Genomic DNA, 24,065 nt, shown 5'->3' with positions numbered 1-24,065 from the left:
AATCTGTAGACCTGTTCTGACTTCCTTAAGTACCAGTCATGTATAGGGTTCAATGATATACATGCAAGAAAACACTCATACACATGAAACATAAACAAATGAAGAAAAATTTAAAAAGCATGGAATCATATCATTATAGATTTGATGTTTGATATGTACTGATATCTGCATACATGAACAGATTGAAAAAGCCCATGTCCAGGATAGCTAAGGGTATATTTATTTCCCCTGAACTACTGTGATGACCTCTTTTTTCTGTATTCATTTTATATCCATTAAAGGCAATACATATTCATCATCATTATAGGGTAAAGTTGATACTACAAATTCCCCAGGGTTTTAGAGATGTAACAAACAATCACAAGAGAGAGTGTTAAATCTAATTGTTCAAATCTTAGACTCCTGGGCAATTTTTTAGTGATACTCCCTAATGTCCTGGTCCCCAAGGCCTTGATAAGACTCATTTATAACAAAATTTGGAACCAGTATTTAATTTTTAGATGCAATGTTTGGTCTGGTATATTTGAGTTTGCCTCATAAAGTGGCTAAACTTCATTTAAAACACTCACTAAAATATAATGCTGAAGAAACTCTTCCAGGGATATTTCTATTTATTAACTAGTGTATAAGAAGATTTTTGTAGCTTATTAGTCATAACAAAGAATTCTTAAGTAAATGCACCACTCGAGACCCTCTGTATTTAGGTGAGTTTATTCCGTTCTGTTATTTTATTTTAATGAAGAACCTTAGCATTCTTTACAAGGGAAAACCAGATTAGGGGATCCCTGCAACCTGATATCCCACTTTCTTCCCCTTGGAAGAATCCTTACTACTATAGGATAATTCTTCATCATTCTCTCATGGATATTTTCAATTAAGGAAGAAAATATACTGGCAAAAAATAATAAATAAATATATAGACTTATTGTAAGTCTATATAGGTAAGTGAGAACAATAACACTCTTTGTAAAAAGATGTCAAGGACAGTATGGTGGCAGAGGACAATATTTTCAGCCCTTAGAAGGTGGAGACTGGAAGAACAGGAAGATTACAAAGCCAATCTTAGTTGTGTCCTGCGTTTACTGCAAGCCAAGTCTACATAGTTATTTTAAGGCCAGATTGGGCTACATAAGATCTGGTGTCAGAAACACTAAAAGGAAATAAATACAGGATGTTCCAGTAATGGAGAAACAGCAAACATTTTACCTGACTATATATGGAGGAGATGAATTCACTGGATAATACTTATTACAGAGAGTGATTCAATAATGAATGAGAATATGCAGACCAGAGGAGAAAACTAAATTTGTTTAGATACATATGTTCATTACAACAGGTTGTTAAATATTGCAGGGTTTGGTAAGAATGTGTCAGTTAAAATGAGAAAGAAAAACAATGTAGAGTTCATGTTTTGTTCCCACAACATATGGGATCCTTAAAATCATGACTTTCAGGCTAGCATGATAATGTAAATTACTCTCAAAATGTCACATAAGCTATTTTTTCTAGTCAAGGTTGTTCTTTGACAATATCAGCCATGAGTGGTGCATTCTGTTTACTCTCACCATTTGTCCTTTCTGGTCTTATTCTCGTCCCCATCATCACCAGTTTTGCAGAAATTACTGTCCCACATTATAAGGTTTTTTAAAATTTATTTTGCTTTCTCTCCTTCTGTTTTAAAACATTCTGTAAAGCCATGCATTTGAAACTGTGCAGTGGAGCCTGATGTGCTTGTTATTTGGTATCCAACTGAAGCTGATGATTATCTTTACCCCAGAATCCAACACTTGTTTAAAATCATGCAAGGAGTTGAACCCTCTGAACCCTTTTCTGATCCAGGAGTATTGACAGCTTCAGTTAATGCAAACCAGCACAAACAACTGTAGCATGCTTTCCAGAGATGTGCCATGCCTGGAAGATAGCATTCCCACCCCTAAAGTTATTTTTGGGATCTCACAGTCTTTCTGTTTCTTCTTCCACTGTGTTTCCTGATCCTTCCAGGATATGCTATCAATTACATGTTTTTCAACTTTCATGTCAATAAACTGTATTTGTATTGCTGAAGAAATGACTAATAATATTTAGGAGTATTAAGCACATTTCGAGTAGTTCTCTCTTTTGCCAATTTTCTTGGGAAATTCTTTAAACATTATTAAGATGCTAAAATGCTTTTTGGGGGTCATATTTGATGTTATGTCTATGTTATTCATATCCTAACCACATTGTACTAAAAAAATAAATACTTTCCATTCACTATTGCTTTTAAACCATTTCTCCACTGCAGGCATTGCATATTGTTTTCTCTGATCATATTATCATGAATAATATAATATTAATCCAAGAATATATCTTTAAAATTCAAATCAGTTCAAAATGAATAAAAATACTTTATACATTGTCATAATAGAGGTCCATATTACTCTTTGAAATTATGTTATTGAAGTGTAAATGCATTCATAGGGTAAATAAATATAAGAATAGAAGGAAAATACCAAATTTAGCATATTGCAAAATGCTAACATCTACTTTCTATCTTCTTTTTCTTTAAGACACCTTATCCTGTAGAACAGTCTTGACACCCACATGTGATATGAATTCCAAGAGGAACACTTTCATATTTTCATTTTAAGCTCTGATTACTGGGGGTGGCACAAACACAAATAAAATGCAGATAATGCTAGTGTCTATTTACTGTTAAAGAACAATTTTTCTAGCTTTTAAATCCCTGCAATTGGTTAAAGGGGCCATTCTCAGGAATCCAGCTATTTAGGCCAGTAGGGACCCTGTTTGTTTGAAATATAGCTTGGTAAATTCTTACTTCTCTATTCTTGTCTTAATGATCTTTACTATCTTTTAAGCTGAAAATATTGTTCCCTGCATATGTGTTATATAAATAATGTTAAAATAATAAAAATAAAACAGTTTATTATGTTTAGTCATGTTCTAGAACCTTTCCAACTCTTCTCTGTTTTTTCTTATTCTCTATACAAACACTAGTTCTTAAATTGACAGATGGCCCTTTCCTCTTTTCTCTATAGTATTCCTGAAAACGAGACTTCTGCAGTGACCTTCATTCTCATGGGCTTCTCAGAATACCCAGACCTCCAGATGCCCCTGTTCCTCCTCTTCCTGACTATATACACAGTCACTGTGCTGGGAAACCTGGGCATGATTGCCATCATCAGGCTCAACCCCAAGCTCCACACCCCCATGTACTTTTTTCTTAGTCACCTGTCCTTTGTGGATTTCTGTTACTCTACTGTCGTGACTCCCAAACTCTTAGAAAACTTGATTGTGGAAGACAGAAGGATCTCCTTTACAGGCTGTGTCATGCAGTTCTTCTTTATATGCATATTTGTGGTGACAGAAACCTTCATGTTGGCAGTGATGGCCTATGACAGGTTTGTGGCAGTGTGCAACCCCCTCCTCTACACAGTGGCTATGTCTCCAAAGCTCTGTTGCTCACTGGTCGCTGCATCATACTCCTGGGGTATAACCTGTTCCTTTGTATTCAATCACTTTATGTTGACCTTATTCTTCTGTGGGACCAAGTTCATAAATAACTTTGTGTGTGAGCATGATGCCATTGTTGCTGTATCCTGCTCTGACCCCTATATTAGCCAGAAGGTCATTTTCATCTTTGCCACGTTTAATGAGCTAAGCAGTCTGATGATCATTCTCACCTCTTATGTCTTCATTGTTATCACTGTCATGAAAATGCCTGCAACAGGGGGACGCTACAAAGTCTTCTCCACCTGTGCCTCCCACCTCACTACCATCACCATTTTTCATAGCATTATTATCTGTCTCTACTGTGTTCCCACTACCAAAAGTTCCTGGCTTCTGGTCAAGGTGGCCTCGGTCTTCTATGCAATCATCATCCCTATGCTGAACCCATTGATTTATAGCCTCAGGAACAAGGATGTGAAGGATGCAGTTAGGAAGCTGTTAAGCTCTCATTTGTCATCATAAGATGTGTTTCCTAAGCCAGTCAGTATTTTTTTTTATATTACTGGTTTTCACTCTGAAAAGTAAACAGGCCCATGTCTTATTTTCTTTTTATAAATCATTCTAGTTAAAGCTCATTCCAATATTTATTATTACTATTTGTAAACTGTAAATATTATTATAGATTGATACTCATACTATTTGAATTAAATATTTCATGCAGTTATTTTCATGAAATTGCTTAAGTACAAGTGCTGAGGAAGATTTTAGTATACTGTATATATCAAAATTTGTGTGTTTTTAGATAATTTGCATAAGTTCATCAAGGCAATTATTCTGAAGTTTTATCTTGAGAACTGTTAATTAGGAAATGCAGACTATGGACTCATTTTTACCTTTAACTCTACATGGACTGTATTTTCACTGGAAGTTTTTTAATTGAACAAACATCATGGTATAATTCCCATCATTCTCTCTGTTTTTCCTGTTTAGGGTAGCATCTCATTATTCAAAGCTTGCTGTGTTGACCACTCTGTCCTTTTGTCTATCTCTGCTTTATAGCTACTGGGATTAAAAGCACATACACTATACACAGCTTCATTCCCTCTTATAGAGGTTGGAATCTAATATAGGTATATTATATTTCATGGTATAGTTTATATTTGTCTAATTTTTGCTAACAAATATGTAGTTTCAATAAATATGCATAAACATATTTGCCAATATTTCAGTCTAGCTTTGCTTCTCTAGTTGCTTTTTGAAATTTTTACTTGAAGAGTTCATAATAAGTATTTAGAAAGTGTACATTATTTCTATCCCAGTAGACTATAGCAGCCAACATGTTGATAAACACGCACCACACATACATCTCTTAATCATTGATGAAAAGGAATAGTCATGAACTATATATAAATATTAATAGGGCAGCTATCCATAAGCAGTGAAATTGCTGGGTTAACTCTGATACTGTCTTTTGAGCTGCTTTATTTATTTCTGTGTCTTCCTTGAGCCATTTGCCTACTGGTCTTTGTTTGATGCAGTATCACATTAACTAGATGGATTCTAAAAGCATACTCCCATTTCCTGTTAGATTTTCATGAGTTATCATTTTAGCACTCAAAGTAAATTATGCAGCTGGGATAGGATAAGAATATTATTCACAATTTGTAGTGATGCAGAGTTCTGATCAGAAGCTGAGAAGAATGAGATGTAAATCATTAAATATGACTTCTTTCTAATAATTAATAAAAGCATTTGTTTCTTTAAACTTATTCTTTATTGACAATCACATAACTTTATAATATATAGCATAGAATTTACATTAGTCAATGATTTTACTGAGCCTCTTAAATGGTTAACATATGTTTGAATGCTTTAAACCTTTTGATGTTTCTGATTAAATGTGAAACCTTCCAATTGGATCTTCTTCATCTTGCCTTTGATCGTGAAATATACAAACTGATTCTACAGAGATTTTCAAATATTATATTTTATTTCAATTTATCAAATATCACTTATTTAACACTCCAGATTAAGTTCTAGTTTTACAAACAAAATAAAATTTTAAAAGGAGTTGGGACCCTACCACAGGTTATGGTCTTAAATAACTATGTCCCTCACTGCCTATTGTACTCTGATCAGGGAGGGCTCCTGAAATTAAAGGCCTACCAATAGTTTTTGACAAACAGACATCTCACAGAAGATTAATATCTAGAATATACAATGAAGTAAAAAATACACCATTTCAGTACTTAGTTCTCAAAAAGTTACTGATACTTTTAATATGTTCAGCACTGTTGGGTATCAGAAAAAATTATGCCACTTTTAGATCCCCCCTATCTCCAAGCAGAATAACTAATATCAAGAAAACAAATAGCAATCAGTGCTGGTGTGGATACTTGGAAAAGGGAACAGTTATTCACTGTTGCAAGGCTTATAAACTGGTGAAGATACTTCAGTGTGATATTTTGTAGTAATGCTAAAATTAGACTTTTCTTATGGCCCAGAAATGCCACTCCTGAGTATATTCTAAACAGTCTATATCCTCCTAGAGAACATTACTCATCTGTTCTCATTGCTCCAATAGTTAAAAGAACCAGTTTATGGAGCATCTGGAGATGTCCAACAACAGGTTCAAAGATAAACAAATTGTGTTACATACACACAATTGAATTTCACTCATCTGTAAAAAAAAGAGACATTATGAAATTAACAGGAAAGTGTGTGAAATTCAAAAAGACGTACTCAAAGAAGTGACTCAGGTCCAGAACAATAAATGTGTGCTCTCCAGAGTATGCAAAACCTTTCTTTCTTCCAATGTTTAGACTAATTTTTTAAAGTTTTGGAGTGCCTATCAAGCCTAGGTATTGAAAAAGAAGTCACTAGAAGAGGAGGAGTGAAATTGTCTAAAGATAGGGATGTGATGTGAAAGTAGTGGGGAGGAATAATAGGTTTGGAAGGCTTTGCTGGGTGTGGTCTGGGCAGGAAGGAGAGGGTAAAGTGAGGAGCTAAGGTTTACCAAACAGAGAATGTAGGAAAATGCCAATGGAAGCGTACTATTTTGTATGCATATTAAAACATCAAAAAACTTAATTAATAAAAAAATAAGTTTAAATGGAGGAAAAATACATGGCTAGATAACAAGAGTATCAGAAGTCAATAGTTATTAAATGAAAATCTCAGGATCAAATGTGTGTGATTTGGTGGTCAGGGAAGACCAAAAGGGGTCCCACAATAGTACAGTCTATTGGTTTCCACTAGAAGTACATCTTAGGATACTATTGCTAAAGACACATGAATTGTAGGACAGTGAGAAATCAAGTTGTCTGTTACTTGACATTTTCCCCAGTGCTGGCTGGTTTCAGCATGCTGGCATTCTCTAAGCTGACAGGGAGAAAAGTCATCAGGGATCCTATACACCCATGGACCATATGATGTACAACAGTGACTTCCCTCACAAGATGTGTTCACTAGTACAACAGGAGCATGGCGCTCTTGGGGTGAACCAAGCATGTTCTGCATGGATTTAAATTCTGCTTTACAGAAGGCAATTCATGGCTAATTCTGTAAACTGAGCCAGGAGCTTATGGTTGTTGAGGTCATGAGCCACAGAAAAGAATTTAGTACTGTTTTTTGCTGAATAAACATGATGTCACATTCCTGTTGAATACCTATCCTTATACCCGTAGACTAGTGAAGCTCTCCTCTCAGCCTTTATAAGTGAAGAGTCTTTTTGTCGTGGGCAACAGTAATTGAAGAAACTCAATGTTGGTATAACTGTAGAGAATGTAACTGGACTAGTCATCACTAAACAGAACACTTTCCCTTCTAAACCTCAAGGAACTTTGAAGGAAGAGTCAGAAATTATTTTAGAAGTTTTGAAGGAATAGTGTGAATCCATGCCTTCTGGATATAATGTAGTATTTGCACTTATGAACATAAGTGTTTATTTGAACAACACCAGCACAAGATTGGCTTATGGGCAGTTACTGGTACTAGGGGAAGGTATGTAATTTTCCTCAGCAGTGTAACTACTAATTTGCCATGATCCACTAAATACTTATCCATTCATGCTAATTTTATCAGTTGTAATTAAGCTCAGCAAGTAAAAACTAAACAAGGTGTGAGTTTGTTGAGGTTTTCGGTAGGAGTGCTGGTTAGTTTTTGTCCACTTGTCACACAGTAGAGTCAGTTTTGGAGAACTTCACTTGAAGAGCTATTTCCATTAGACTGGCCAAAGATCATCTCTTGATTAATGATTGATGTGAGAGGGCCCAGCCCACTGAGGGTGAGGCCATGCCTGGGCATGTGGTATTCCTCTGTATAAGAAAGCAGGCTGAGAGTCCCAGTAGGCAGCCTTTCCCCTTGACCTCTGCTTCAGTGCTTGCCTCCTAGTTCCTGCTGTAGTTTGTGCCTTGCCTTTCGTGATGGACGATGAAAGAGAAGTGAAAGCCAAGCAAACCCTTTCCTTGACAAACTTGGTTTGTGTTAGTGTTTAACAACATTATTAAAAAGCAAATTAGAATAATGGAGATAGGCCGGTGATGAGAGTAGATTGAGGGTTGAAAATGCCCAAATTTGAGTACGTAGATAGACATGAAAATTTCCAAATTCAAAAGTAAAATTGACTGTTGTAATGCTTTAACAAAATATATTCGTTAGTGTTTGGGAATGTAAGACAAGATTCCTAAAATTCAGGCATAATATGGGAATAATTAGGGATGTATTTTACCTTTTTAATGCCATTTATATATTCTAATTTCAATATTGAAATTAATTTGCATTTATGTTTTATTAGCAAATATTTTACATAGTAATAGGTTTCTTTATGTCATTTTCATGCATATATAGCATATTTTAGATCGCATTCTTCTCTTCTCCACATAATTTAGCATTTCCTTCTTATCTTCTAACAAAATCCTTTCAACTATGGTCAGAATCCATATCTTAAATAAAGATATAAGTTTTACTTTAAAATAAGTAAAAACAATGACAATTAGAATTGTTTTACATGCTTATAGACTAACCTCAGAGCCTGCTAGATTATAAAATATCTTTTTAAAAACATGTTCTTATGGGTCTACATTATTATCTCTCTTCTCCTTATATACTTGTTCTAGTAGTAAAGCATAAATGTAATGAATAAATCCATTTTCCCATTTGTTATATGATTGATAGCATTTGACACCTTTCTTTAAAACAAATTTTTGTTTTTGTTGAATGTAATTGTCTTTGTTTTTTGAACAAGTATATTTGATACATTGTCACATGGAATCAATAATTATGATATCTTATATAAAGTTTGCTTTATAATTGAGAATTTCATACATGTATACAATGAAAATAAAATGAAATCTACTTTCCACTGCACCCTAAAACACACTACTTCCAAACTTTTATTATAAACCACTACATTCAGTTAATGCTGTCCCATATGTACATATGACGGGACAATGTCCTGAGCACACAAACCCTAGCTGGTATTACTACTCTTGAATTGCACTAGATGCGTCCATATATTCATACAATTGTTAATTATGATTTTCAGAAGTATAAATCCTGTTGAGATAATCTTTGTTTATGAGGCCTGAAAAAGAACACAATAAATAATGGCCTGGAAAAGTATGTGTTTTAAAAACAAAAGAGGAAGTTTCTTCTAGTTACATGTTTGTAGTCCAAGACAATCAACAATGAGGATTCTCTAGGGTGCATTTCCCCAAAGTCAAGGAGTTGGTTCATAATAAATAATGCCATCTTGAATACAGGTTAAAATCCTGTGTCTTCCTCAAGATATTTGTATGTTTATTTCAAAATATTCTGATGGTTGCCTCCTTATTTAATTTCATTTTACAAGGATCAATTGCTGTCTTTATTTGATAAACTTAAAACATTTCACTTTTGAACGATATTATCCATGTTTATTAATAAGAAAATGACATAACCTCAAAAACACATCAGGAAAATCTTGCTTTTGGTGAGTATCTTGACACATTTTGAATCTTCCAGAAGCTAAATGAAAATCCTTAAAAACTGAGGGATGGTAGATAGAAATGTGAGCTGAGACAGTGGTATTGACTCACTGGAATACATAGCATATATTAAAGTGCTAAATTCTATACCCCTTGTTCCTACCAATGTTGTTCTTTGCTTGAGCCATTTTTTATTGCTGTGTTATTAATATGAAGACTTTAAAATTAAATGTTAAATGTAAGTTGTGACAACATGATATTTGATTAATTCAGTTACATGAAGATCAACATACATGTGACTATACACATAGCAGAGTAAAATATGCAATGCACTTTAGATATTAAGAAACTATAGGTACAAGGAAAATAAAGTAGTGGGAACAAGTGATATCTGTAAAAAAACTTTTTTCCTGGAAGCCATATGGAAAATCATGACTGAAAGATAATATTAAAAATTAAGAGGAAGACTAAGGATTATTCTACATGATTAAAAAAGATTAAGTCTTGAGAATAAAAAAAATGCCTGGATCATGTACTTCATTTTTTTTTTCCAGAAATCCAGCTAGAACATTTAATTTCATAAATTTTATAACAAATTGTAAAAATTAATTAAAGTGTTATATCAAATGTAAGTAAAAGTTTGATTATAGTTTGATAACTTAGCAAGGACTTTTCATTGTAAATGACTGATTGGAATGAAATAAATGGAGATTGAGTGGCATTCGCACACATTTCTGTGTAGTTTTCATTTGTGGTGATATATTGTGTACCCTAATAAAATGTGCCTGAACATCAGAGAACAGAACAAGCCACTAGATTAAACATAGAGGCCAGACAGTGGTGGCACACCCCTGTAATCCCAGTAATTGGAAGCACACACGTCTTTAATTCCAGGAAGCAATGACTGGGCAAAAAAATGTATATAAGGCGTGAGGAGACAGGAACTAAAGGCTTTTGGGCAGAAGTATCCCTTTCACCTGGAGGCTTTTTCAGCTGGAGCCTTTCAGGTGAGTTCTCAGAGGATTTCAGTCAGAGGTTTCATGGAATTGGTGAGGTGAGACATGGCAGTGGCTTATTCCTTTGTCTCTCTGATCTTTCAGCATTTACCCCAATATCTGGTACCAGGTATTTTTTTTTATTATTATAAGACCATTTTAGAATTCATGTTACATTCATTAATCCTGATTTATGCCTCCATAGCCACAAACTGAAACACTGCAAAGATCCTAGTTTTCTCTGATGGTGAAGGAAAGCCCTAGGAAACTTCAGGTGATTTAGCTCAGAATCCTGGATAAGAAATCAGTAGGCATCAGCATTCAAAAGTGAATCTTGGTCACAAAATTACAAGAGTTGGTATATTTATTTGAAGCTCCCCTTTTATTTTTTCTATTTTGAATGTTATAAAAACTGGTTAAGCAGATTTATTCCATGCAGTAATCCCAGAGGTAGGTAAGGCATTTAATTTAATTAGTTACAAAGAATATTTTATTTTCATAAAATTATTTCATTAACATTATATCTTAATTAAAGTATTGCACTGTTACTCAATCTAACCTACAACTCATTATTCCCTTGCTTGAGACTCCTGAGTCCTTGGGTCATGAATATCCAGGACTGTGCTCACCTCCTACTTTTTTTTTTAACCAAAGAAATATTGATAATGATGAAGATGATGACGATGTGTGTGTGTGTGTGTATCTTAAATTTCTACAGTGAGATGACAATTTAAAGAAAATAACACATTGTCCAACTTTCAATAGTTTGTAGAAAGATAAGATAATCACAAATGTTTAGCATAATTTATGGAAACTAGAATTTTATTTTTGAAGGATTCTGTGTATTCAGGGAGTCAAGAATTAAGGCAAGTATGTGTCAGAGACTCAACAAAATATTATACAAATTGCTAATAGTATGCAGATTAGAAATTAAGGTCAGAATGAATCTGGATTTACAATTTAACAATAAACTGATAATCTTCAATTTATCTAAAAATTCTTAGTGCAGACCAGTGAAATGAATGGGATCAAATAGCTTTACATTCTAATTAAAAGTTATATGACAAGTCATAAATTCATAGTAGATGCTCTAATTTATGTTTTTGTTGGCTATGGCAGTTTTTTTCCCTAGTGTTGTGGATACAGATTTTTATATTTAGCTCAGGGCAATATTATAATGTGTTTAAAAAAAAACACACCGAAGTTGTGAGGGCAAAATAATGGAGGAGCTATGTGAAGAATTGGAGGAGGAAAGAGATGGAATTGACCAATACCTATGTACATACAGAATTATCAAACAATGAAAATAATATTGTATAGAGGCTCTGTCACTATGATATATATATATATATATATATATATATATATATATATATATATATATTTAATTAGTCTAAGAAAGCAAATGAAAATATTACTACTACTACTACTAATAGTAAACATCAATATTAACAAAGGCCTTCCTATGTTACACATTTGAATATGGAATGAAATTTGATGATCAGTGTAATGATTATTGTTAAAACCAAACTAAAGAGGTTGTAGGTGTTAGCAAAGGAGCTTTAAGGAAAAGATGGGGAGACAATATTGTTAATGAAGATGGGAGTAAAGACTATAAAAATCATTAACAATCACTTGGTTTTAAACTGTATCCGTGTGGCTTTGATCCTGGTGTAAATTGAGAAGTTAACAAGATTAAGGCCAGCCAGCTTAAACACCCAAGTAAGACAATGTCTCAAAATTTTTTAAAAAGCAAAAAGAAGGTTGTGTAACTACATAGTCACATGCTTGTCTAGCATTCACAAGGCCTTAGGATGAATCGATAGTAAAATAAACAAACAGGTGAACACAACACAACACAACAAAACACCTTTATTATAAGGTATTGTGAATTTTATATAAATCATTTTTATGATCAGTTCCTGTTATTTCATTTTTCTTGTATACTATATGTATTTAACTTTCCTGGAGTCTTCTCAGGCATGAGAACATGAAAGCACTGATCTCATTGGTTTTCTGATTTAGCTGAATGTCCTATTTGCAATTATCTTCTATCATAGAACATTCCAAAAACTGAGAAACAACCATAGGGAATGTATATGCAATTTATATGACGAATTATTTTTATTCCAGGTGAGAACATTACCAGGCTAAAGAACAGATCTAACTTGTAAAGCCATACAGAGTTTGAAGCAAAGAATATAAACTGAAGCAGAATACAAATGAGTTCAAGACCATCATCTTTTTCTTTGTTATTTATGTCAAGTGTCATCTAAGCTGTCAAGTTCTACTGATCAAATTTCTTCTTTTTCCTTCCTGTTCTTTGCTTTTGTAACTGGTAACTTATGGCACATGCAATGACAAACCAGAGTTCTGTGACCACATTTATTCTTGTGGGCTTCTCAGAATACCCACACCTCCAGCCACCACTCTTCCTTATGATCATGGCCATATACACAGTCACTCTGGTAGGCAACACAGGCATAATCGTGGTCAGAAGGATCAATCCTAAGCTTCATACACCCATGTACTTTTTTCTGAGCCATCTTTCATTTTTGGACATATGTTATTCTAGTGTATTTACACCAAAATTACTGGAGATCTTGGTTGTAGAACAGAGAACTATTTCTTTAAAAGGTTGCATGGCTCAGTTTTTCTTTGGCTGTGCATGTGTGATTACAGAGATGTTCATGTTAGCGGTGATGGCCTATGACAGGTTTGTGGCTGTATGCAACCCCCTGCTCTACACTGTGGCTATGTCTCATCAACTGTGTGCTCTCCTAGTAGCTGGAAGCTATATGTGGGGTGGTCTGTGTGCTGTGATACTCACATACACTCTCTCAGAGCTATCTTACTGTGGACCTGGCATCATTGATCACTTTGGCTGTGAGTAGTCTGCCGTTATCTCTGTATCCTGTTCTGACTCCTCGTTCAGCCAGATGGCATGCTTAGTCATTTCTATATTAAGTGAAGGTAGTAGCCTTTTTATCACCATGGCCTCCTATGTCTTCATAGTCATTACTATCATCAAAATGCCTGCTAAAGGTGGACTCCAAAAAGCTTTCTCTACCTGTACTTCTCATCTGACTGCCATTAGCATCTTTCATGGAATCATCCTCCTTCTGTACTGTGTGCCTAATGCAAACAGCTCACGGCTCCTGGTTAAAGTGGCAACTGTTCTCTATACTGTCCTGATCCCCATGCTGAACCCCCTCATCTATAGCCTAAGGAACAAGGATGTGAAGGAGACAGTCAAGAGACTCATCAGCTCAAAGCTGCACTCTCACTCAGTATAATACTGATAGAGTTAATTTTTAATTTAATATGTATTAATTCATAACCTAAATAAACATCTTTTTCATGTACACTATCAATGAAATATTAGTGTTTAACAAATATGTAATTATGTTTTCAATCCTGTATTGGATTTTGAATTGTGGCATCCTGATTGGTTTTTCTATAGTTTCATTACAAATGTTCTGTACTCTGATTCACTTCCATTGAGCAGTTAAAGAAAAGACATTTCAAAATCTCCGCAATTAGCCCTAGGGAGCTAAGAATGAAGAAGAAAATCTCTCCTCAGAACTCTATACCTGTGATACCCCTGAAGTATTCTTTAGACTCTTTTACTGCATCCACATTTAAGTCTTCAAATTTAACCCTTACCTTCAACTTGGAAAAATCTATAAAACAGATACTTAGTGTTGGATTTGTTGTAAATTAATGATATAGATTTGTTTTATGAAAATACTCAATAAGGAAGCACATGTTGAAATACTAGCTATCACCCATGTACATCTCTCATTTCATTTTGTTGTTTTTAATTTTGAGATTATAACTCCTTTTTCCATTGCCATTCCTAACTCCAAACCCTCCCATGCACCACTCCCCACTCTGCTTCAAATCCAAGACCTGTTTCCACTAATTGTCATTGCACACATAAATGGATATACAGACACACACACACACACACACACACACACACACACACACACACACACACATATGTATGTATATATATATATGTATGTATATATATATATATATATATATATATATATATATATATATATATATATATATATCTCCCCAAACAAAGTTTCAGTTTGTATAATGTACGTATCTTTATTTTTTTTCAGGGAGAGCATTTGCCACTTGTCAACAGATAATTGGTGTGCTCTTTCCTGGGAAGGATCATGTCTCCCGCTTTTGATTTTCTGAGTATTAACAGATTCTATTTGATTCTGTCTTCCCTTATAACAAAGTTTCCCAGGAGTTTGAATTTTTCAACTGTGCCATTGATCACTTGCTTTTCCTAGGTTGTCAAACCATCAATGAACAACAGTAGCTGCCTACTTAGTTGTTGAATCAATGAGAAAATAGTGTTTATTGTCACATAAAATCTCATGAGTTTAATTAAATAAGTCATAATGTTTACATTTTTTGAGCTTCGTGTACTGAAATTTTTCTTGGTAGTTATACTTAAACCTCTTTCATTTTTCTCAACCTTATTTAAGTGATAAATCCAATTTATCCATTTTGTTAGCTTGAAAGCATGCAATCCTCACTTTGGAACAAACTTTGTTCAAACGACTTTCATTGCACTACCGATGAAAATGAGTCTCCTTGCAAAGCCCTTCCACTTGTCTTAGCTTCGCAAATTATTCTGAAAAAAATTTAGTACATGCCCATATTCTGGGAGAGAGAGATTTGCTATTCATTAAGTTTGCAGGGCCTGGTAGAATGACCATGTTCTGGTAAATGTCATATATCCAAGAATATACAGGCCGCAGAAATTCATCTTTTTTTTAAAAGGGGAACATGGAAATTTTTGAGTGGGTATAGAGGTGGGAGTAGATTTGAGAGACATAAGTGAGTGTATATGAGCACATGTACACACACACACACACACAAACGCACACACACACACAAACGCACACACACACACACAAACGCACACACACACACACACACACACACACACACACACACACACACACACACACACACACACACACACACACCCCACAGGAACAAAATAACAGGAATCAACAAACATATCTTATTGATATCTTTCAACATCAACAGTCATGATTCTCCAATAAAAAGACACAGACTAATAGAATGGATGTGAAAACAGGACCCATTCTCAAAAGAGATAAGTTTCAAATAGTACCATGGATCCTGTCTGACCACTATGGATTAAAGATGAAATCAATACCACAGAAATATTAAAAAGCTTACAAATTCATGGAAACTGAAAAACTCACTACTGAATGAAAAATAGGTCTAAGACAGAAATTTAGAAATAATTTAAATACTTTCTAGAACTGAATTAAAATGAAAATACAACATACCCAAATTCATGTGACACAGTGAAGGTATATATAAGAGACAAGTTCATAGTACTAAGTGCCTACCCCTAAAAATGCTCAGGACCAGATTGTTTTACTGCATATTTGTAACAGACTTTCAAATAAAGCCAAAATTTCTAGGATTATCCCACAAAATAGAAACAGAAGAAATATGCCCAATTCACTCTATGAGGCTACAGTTACCCTGTACTCAAACCACATAACGACCCAAAACAGAAAGAGAATTACAGACCAATTTTCCCTGTGAACATAAATGCAAAAATATTAAATAAAATACTTGCAAACCAAATCCATGGACACATTAAAATGTCATTGACCATGATCAAATAGACTTCATCCCAAAGATGCAGAGATGGTTCAATACACAAAAATAAATAAATGTAATCTACCATATAAACAAAATGAAAAAAGAAAAAATACATGACCATCTCATTAGAATCAGAAGAGACCTTTGACAATATCTAACACCCCTTCATGATAAAAGTCCTGGAGAGATTAGAGATACAAGGGAGATATGTAGCAATTTACAGAAAGCCTATAGTCAACATCAAACTAAAAGGAGAGAAACTCAAAGCATTTCCACTAAAATCAGGAACAGGACAACGTTTTCCAACTTCTTCATATTTATTCAATATAGTACTTGAAGTCTTAGCTAGAGCAGTAAAGCAACTCAGAGAGATCAAGGAGATAAATATTGGAAAAAAGAAGTCAAAGTATTGTTACTTGTCGATAGATATTATAGTATACATAAGTTATCCTAAAAATTTGATCAGGGAACTCCTATAGCTAATAAACACTTTCAGCATGTGGCTGGATGATATATTACCTCAAACAAATCAATAGCTTTCCTATATATAAATGACAAACAGAAAGAAATCAGGGAAACAAAAACTTTCACTATAGAGTCAAATAATATGTCTTGGGTTAACTCTAACCAAGCAAATGAAAGCCTTGCAGGATAAAAATCTTTAAGTATTGGAAGAAAGAATCTGAAAAAGATATCAGAAGATGAAAATATTTCCTATACTCATGGGTTGGCAGGATTAACATAGAAAAAAATGGCAATCTTACCAAAACCACTCTAGGAATTCAATGAAATACCTATCAAAATTATAACTTGATTCTTTACAGAACTTGAATGAACAATTATCAACTTTTTATGGAGAATCTATGTTTAATAAAAGGTACAAAAATAAAAAATAAATGAAAAAAATTAAGGTTCTAAAACTTCTTATTAGCTGTTGGTATTACTGTATAGGTTTTACATTTTGCTGGGTTTTTCTTTGTTTATTTTTTTTCTGTTTTTTTTTTTGTTTCAAGACAAAGTTTTTTCATGTAGTCCTGACATTCTTGGAACTCACTCTGGCTCTTTCAAATCCATGACAAACTAATTTGGCCTCTAAATCATAGAGATCTGCCTGGCTCTGCTTTCCAAGTGATGGGATTAAAGATATGGGCCACCACCACCTAGGCTTTGACAGGGTTCATTGTGCAGTATATCACAATATATGAGTTAGGATTTACCTTTTGGTTTTCTTTTTTTTTTTTAACATGAGAGACTATTGATATAATCAAGTTTAATGTAATAACATGGAATGCAAAAGATTAGAAACATTGTTAATAAAATATCTAATTGTTCTATTATAAAAATCTTTTTTTGTTTTTTAAAATTTTTTATTAAGACATTTTCTATTCATTTTACATATCAGCCTCGTATTCCCCTGTCCTCCCTCCTCCCACCCCCAGCCTTCCCCCCAATATACCTCCCATTCCCACCTCCTCCAGGCAAAGTCTCCCATGGGGAGTTATCAGAGCCTGGTTCTTCCAGTAGAGGTAGGTACAAGCCCCTCCTCCCTGCACCAAGGCTGTGCAAAGTGTCTCACCATAGGCACTAGGTTCCAAAAGGCCAGCTCATGCATTGGGGACAAGTCCTGGTCCCATTGCCTGGGGGTCCCCTAAACAGTTCAAGCTAAACAACTGTCTCACTTATCCAGAGGGCCTAGTCAGGTACCATGGGGGCCTCTCAGCTATTGGTCCACAGTTCATGTGTTTCCACTAGTTTGGCTAGTTGTCTGTGTACTTTTTCCAATCATGGTCTTGATATCTCTTCCTCATAGAATCCCTCCTCTCTCTCGATGACTCCTGGAGCTCTCCCTGGGTCCTGGCCATGAATCTCTGCATCTGCTTCCATCAGTCACTGGATGAGGGTTCTATCATGACAGTTAGGGTGTTCGGCCATCCAATCACCTGAAGAATGGATAAAGAAAATGTGGTACATAGACACAATGGAGTACTACTCAGCAGAGAAAAACAATGACATCATGAGGTTTGCAGGCAAATGGATGGAACTAGAAAATATTATCCTGAGTGAGGTAACCCAGACTCAGAAAGACAAACATGGTATGTACTCACTCATAAGTGGATACTAGATATAAAGCAAAGGATAACCAGACTGCAGCCCACAGCTCCAGGGGGCCTAGCTAGTAAGGAGGACCCTAGGAAAGGCACAGGGATTGCCCAGCGATGGAGAAATGGATGAGATCTACAGGAGTAAACTGGGAGTGAGGGGGGTAATGGAGGGCAAGGGTCAGGGGAAAGAGAGTTTAGGGGAGTGGGAGGTTTGAGCTGGATTAGGAACAGAGTGGGAGAACAAGGAAAGAGATACCATGATAAATGAAGACACCATGGGAATAGGGAGAAGCAGAGTGCTATGGAGGACCCCAGGAATCCACAAAGATGACTCCACCGTAGACTACTGGCAATGGTCGAGAGGGTGCCTGAGCTGACCTATACTGGAGATCAAATGGCTGAATACCCTAACTGTCATGATAAAAATCATTATAATAAATAAAATAGGACAATGATCAGAATAATAGTACCATTATAATCACATTAAATAGACCTTGAATTTTCTTAATCACTATGGATGTCATGAATTTTCTCTTGTGTTAATATTTATTTGTATTAATATAGCTTTTGCTTAAAGCTTTGATTATTCCTACCAGGATGCTTACTTCTTTCATCTTATTTTTATTTTTAACTAATTTCATTTTTTCATATTTATTATCTTCGCTTAATTAAAATAGAATTGTATCATTGTCCAGCCGTGTTGTGAAATATTATTTTAAGATGTGTTACATTTGTTTATGCTGTGCAATGTTTGTTTAATGGTGCAAAGATGTGTTGCACTCTTTTCTGTTGCATTTGCTTAGCTCTGTATAGCTGTGTTACTTTGCCTGTCTAAAACATCTGATTCGTCTAATAAAGAGCTGAACAGCCAATATGTAGGCAGGGGAAAGAAATAGGTGGGGCTGCCAGGCAAAAAGAATAAATAGGAGGAGAAATCTAGGCTCAAAAGAAGAGAGAAGAGAGAGGAGAGAAAGGAGAGGAGAGCACTAGGGGCCAACTACCCAGCCACAAGGCCAGCCACAGAGTAAGAAGGAAAGAGAGGTACATAGAATAGAGAAAGGTAAAAGCCCAGAGGCTAAAGGTAGATGGGATAATTTAAGAAAAGCTGGCTGTAAACAAGCCAAGCTAAGGCTGGGCATTCGTAAGTAAGAATAAGTCTCCACATATTTATTTGGGAGCTGGGTGGTGAGCCCCCAAAGAGTATAAAAAAAAGAACAACTACACATCCCTGGTTCCCTTTCAAATTCATGGTATCTTGGTCTTTAATTATATATTTGCAAATAGATAAATAGATGCAACCTGATGCATCAATTTAATGTTGATTCTCTGTATGATTTGTGGCTAACCACTTGTGATTGGAGAAATGTATAGGAGGCTCATCTCTAGGGAAGACTGATAATCCCTCTCTTGGTAGTCTTTTATTGCCTATAGCTCTTCAACTAGAGTTGTGGCTGAGTGAGATTTCCCCCTTTCAATATGATATGCCAACTGGTATTGTCATTATTTAGGTAATTTAAGCAAGCACATTGTTGAGATTTCGTGGGTATAGCTTACCTGTCATATCTGGAAGACATAATCTTATAATAGATTCCCTCATCTTCTCTTACATTTTTTTCATTTCACTTTTCAGTATGTTTCTTGAGCCTTAGATGTTGCGGTTGTGTTGTTGATGTGTCCACAGGGGCAGGGTACTGTCACAGTCATTTGTTCTATGCATTTTCATTATTTACAGCTTCTGTAAGTCTTTTTCTGGTACAAATGCAGCTTCATTAATGAGAGGGAAGAACTACACTTACCTGTTAGTGTGAGCATTAGCATTGAGAATGCAGTTAATAATATTACTATTACAGGAAATTGGCATTAGTAGTTTCTCCTCTGAGATCCCTGACCCACTAACCTTGAGTGGCTGGATAGGTTTCCATATCAAGGCATGATTTCCTAGTAGTGCAAGGACTTAAGTCCAATCTGATAGCTGTTGGCTAATGCCAAGAAATAAGTGCAGGTACTGCATGCTTGCAGTGCTATGCTGGTCATTGTCGTGGTAATTAGGCATCTCAGCTAGGCAGGACTTTTGACTGCAGTTGTTCCTTGGCAGATTGCATAGAAGATTATGGTAATATGAAATCCTACCTCCTCCTCTTCAGGGAGGCATTTAGGTCATACCCAGATATAGTCTTCTATGTCTTAAATCTTAAGTGTACCATATATTCAGCAATAAAGACTTATCTCAAACGCTTAAAGGAAACCAAGGTCAACAGCAACAGCCTATATTTTTTGGAAGCCTCCTAGAATCTCCTGACCAATAACTCCAATAGAGTTTTCTCATGTCTTGTATACATATATTCCATACATATTATACATTGTATGTAAAATTGGCTGACTACAAAATAAGATTCCTTATCAGTTTTCAGTCATCCTTAGTGTTATTGATTCATTACCCCTCCTTTTCCTTCTGTACTAACCACCTTCCCAGCAATAGTCAGGGATCTTTAGAGTAAAAATGTACAGAACGTATATACATGTATATATAAATGGGATTTATTAGAATGACTTAGAGATACTCTAACAAGATAGTCTACCAACAGAAGTTGAAGGATCCAGTAGTTTTTCAGCCACAGTACATGAAAGACTAACAGCAAAGGCCTTGTGTAATATAATACTCTTTATGTCTGATATTATAAACAAATAAACAATATAAGTCATATACAAGTAAATGTATAATATATAGTTTATATAAAAATATAAACAAATAAATTCCAAAGAATCAGAAAGTGTTTTCCAGCATTCTAGAGATTGAGGGTAAATAATAAAATGCATTGTATATTTCATATTGAAGTAATGCATGTTCTGGAAATACAGAGAAGTAAAAATAGAATTAGAGTAATGGAATAACCAAACTAGTGCTTATTTTCAAAACTGTATGAATTTCATTGTATATGAATTACATCTCAAAATTGCATCACTGAAAGTTAGAAAGAATCCAATAAAGGATTTAAGATAATGGTTCAAAATGAAATAAATACAGGAAGATTGTTAATAATGTTTAAGTATGAAAACATTTTAGTTCATTTCAGTTTGGAATACAGATAAAATTTTATAGTACATATTACACTCATATCAATTATATTTTAGAATATAAAATTAATTTTCAGTTTCTATCCTGACACAGATCAGCAGAATGACTGTCATCAAGACTTGAGCTTAAGCTTTGCCTATGATGTTCATGCATTCACTAGGGATATACAGAGTCAGATACATAATAAATTAAATGTGTTCATTACAACAAAGCCCTAGGGATGGTGCTTCAGAGATATAGACCCCAAATTTTCACTGGCACGAAACAGCACCAGCTGCCTAATATTCACACACCATTGAACTGTTCACCTCAGGTAAGTTCCTGGGTTTCAACATTTAAAAGCATAAGGTTAAAATTATTGATCTTTGGAAAACAATAAGAGCTATATCCATGAATCAATTTCTCTCTGTTTATTTATGTTAACACATTTTGAAGTGTAATGAATAGATGAAAGTTTTTCTCAAAACTAGAAGACTTTAAACAAAATTGTTAATATTTTCAAAGTAATATTTTTTAAATGTATCTTAATCTAGCTTCATAAGAACCCTTTGCTTATTTGACCATCATGAAGATATGCACATTGATTGAAGTTTTTGCTGGTGTTCTTTGTTAATGATTCCTTTTTTATCAGGTTATGAAAGTACTACTTTATAAATAAAAACGTGATAATTCAACTTCATTTCAATACCATGTAAGCCAGAAATAATACTTATTGAGCCAAAAATATAAAAACAGTATTCAATGTATATCCATCCCTGTTTTCCACTCCCCATATTTCATTTAAGGGCCTAAATTTAAGGGTGCAAATGTATCTCATACTAAAAGACAAGCATATACAGCTCTGGAAATTTCATATTTCCTTATTATCTTTTCAAATGCAAAATATAATTTTTTATTTAAGAACTTGACGTAAAGCAAATATAAGTGTATTAAGTTATAGATTTTCCAATTTGCTTTTAATATGTCTCTCTGAGTGATTGGATTCTAATAGTTTCTGTCTAGATCATTCTTTGAAGCAAACATGAACAAGTGAAAATAAAACATATTCTTCATTGAAAATCTGATTTGTTTCCTTTGTTATTGAATGTTATAGGCTACATAGCATCAGAATAAAATAATTTTAATTTTCACCAGCCAGTGACATAAACTTTGATTGCTTTTTGAACTGACAAAAGTTTATTTCAGAATTTGGAGAATCTGGATACTTATAATTAATATTTTGTTAAGGTAGATGTTTTAAATTATGAAAAAATCTAACATTTTTTATAGCCTTGTATCTCTATGATTGCTGTTTTGTCCACCTATGTTGAAGATTAAGTAAGTTTTAGTAAATCAAAATATATTTTCAAAGGGGAAGAGAGATTCTAAAATGTTGAAAATATAAGAAGTTACATATTTCACAGTGGTATCTGGATGTTACACCTCATGACTAAGACTATCATATAGGTTTTATTATGATTAATATCATAAAGATCCACTTACAAAGTAAAAGGTAACTGGGTAGATTTCTCTGGGAACAAAATTCAGAGAATGAATTATTTTCCTTTTTATAGACAACTAAGAATACATCTACCAATTTCGAAAATATCTTTTAAAATTTACACAAGAAGAAAGAAGAATGGATAGGGGAAATTGTTCCTCTGTGGATGAATTCATTTTCTTGGGAATTACCAATAACCCTGGCACAAATGTATCCCTGTTCACCACATTCCTACTGGTTTATCTCATTACTCTTCTGGCCAATCTTGGGATGATCATTTTGATTAGAGTGGACTCTCAGCTCCACACACCCATGTACTTTTTTCTCAGCAACCTCTCCTTCTGTGACCTCTGCTATTCCACAGCAATTGGACCCAAGATGCTGGTAGATCTCTTAGCTGAGGAGAAATCAATTCCTATGGTTGGTTGTGCTCTGCAGTTCTTGACATTCTGTGTCTTTGCGGATTCTGAGTGTCTTCTGCTGGCAGTGATGGCCTTTGATAGGTACCAGGCCATCAGCAACCCCTTGCTCTACACAGTGAACATGTCTGGCATGGTGTGTTCCATGCTCATGGCTGGGGTTTACCTGGTGGCAACAACAGATGGTTTAATACACACAACCTTGGCATTCCGTTTATGTTTTTGTGGGTCGAATGAGATCAACCACTTCTTTTGTGATTTGCCTCCACTCTACCTCCTCTCCTGCTCAGACATACAAGTCAATGAACTGGCCTTATTTACTGTTTTTGGTTTCATTGAACTGAGCACCATCTCAGGAGTCCTGGTCTCTTATTGTTACATCATTTTATCAGTCCTGAAGATCCGTTCTGCTGAGGGGAGGTTCAAAGCTTTCTCCACCTGCACCTCCCATCTAACCACAGTTGCCATTTTCCAAGGAACTGTACTCTTCATGTATTTTCGGCCAAGTTCTTCATATTCCTTGGATGAAGACAAAATAACCTCACTGTTTTATACTCTTGTGATTCCCATGCTAAACCCTCTGATTTACAGCCTGAGGAACAGGGATGTGAAAGAAGCCATGAAAAAACTGAAAATAAAAATGGGCTCCTAAACAATTGTATTTCATGTGCAAGTTTACATATAAATAATGCTTTTTGGGGGGAAATACAATGATGACATAGAATTAAGCTGTAATTTTCAGTTTAAATCAGAAAAATGTATATTTGTTCTAACAACAAAATGCAATAAATAGAGCACACCTCAAAACATGGCATGTTTCAGTATATGTTTAATATTAATTGTTATGAATTATGCATGCATGGGAAACCCCAGCTGGCAGGGTCAGGGTACCCCA

At 34.7% G+C, this 24,065-nt stretch overlaps 3 protein-coding genes across 3 annotated transcripts; all 3 read left to right on the top strand.

Annotated features, from left to right (window-relative positions):
- The first annotated feature begins 675 nt into the window (after nt 1–675).
- Nucleotides 676–3,972, top strand: LOC128100911 (olfactory receptor 5D13-like). The gene is made up of 2 exons (XM_052723650.1): nt 676–704; nt 3,039–3,972. Exons 1-2 carry the CDS (start codon nt 676–678, stop codon nt 3,970–3,972), a joined length of 963 nt encoding a protein of 320 aa, XP_052579610.1.
- An 8,784-nt stretch (nt 3,973–12,756) lies between these two features.
- LOC128102086 (olfactory receptor 1165-like) lies at nt 12,757–13,707 on the top strand. Its single transcript, XM_052725600.1, is given in 1 exon segment — nt 12,757–13,707. A coding segment is annotated over 1 exon segment (951 nt).
- Nucleotides 13,708–22,868: 9,161 nt separating this feature from the next.
- Nucleotides 22,869–23,822, top strand: LOC128100910 (olfactory receptor 5W2-like). Its single transcript, XM_052723649.1, has one exon. It carries the CDS (start codon nt 22,890–22,892, stop codon nt 23,820–23,822), a length of 933 nt encoding a protein of 310 aa, XP_052579609.1. The 5' UTR covers nt 22,869–22,889.
- The last annotated feature ends 243 nt before the right edge of the window (nt 23,823–24,065 follow it).

Source organism: Peromyscus californicus, unplaced genomic scaffold (genome assembly GCF_007827085.1).
Source record: "Peromyscus californicus insignis strain IS unplaced genomic scaffold, ASM782708v3 Scaffold_7__1_contigs__length_154581171, whole genome shotgun sequence".
NCBI classification, from domain to species: Eukaryota; Metazoa; Chordata; class Mammalia; order Rodentia; family Cricetidae; genus Peromyscus; species Peromyscus californicus.
This window is presented reverse-complemented; position numbering and strand designations above follow the sequence as displayed.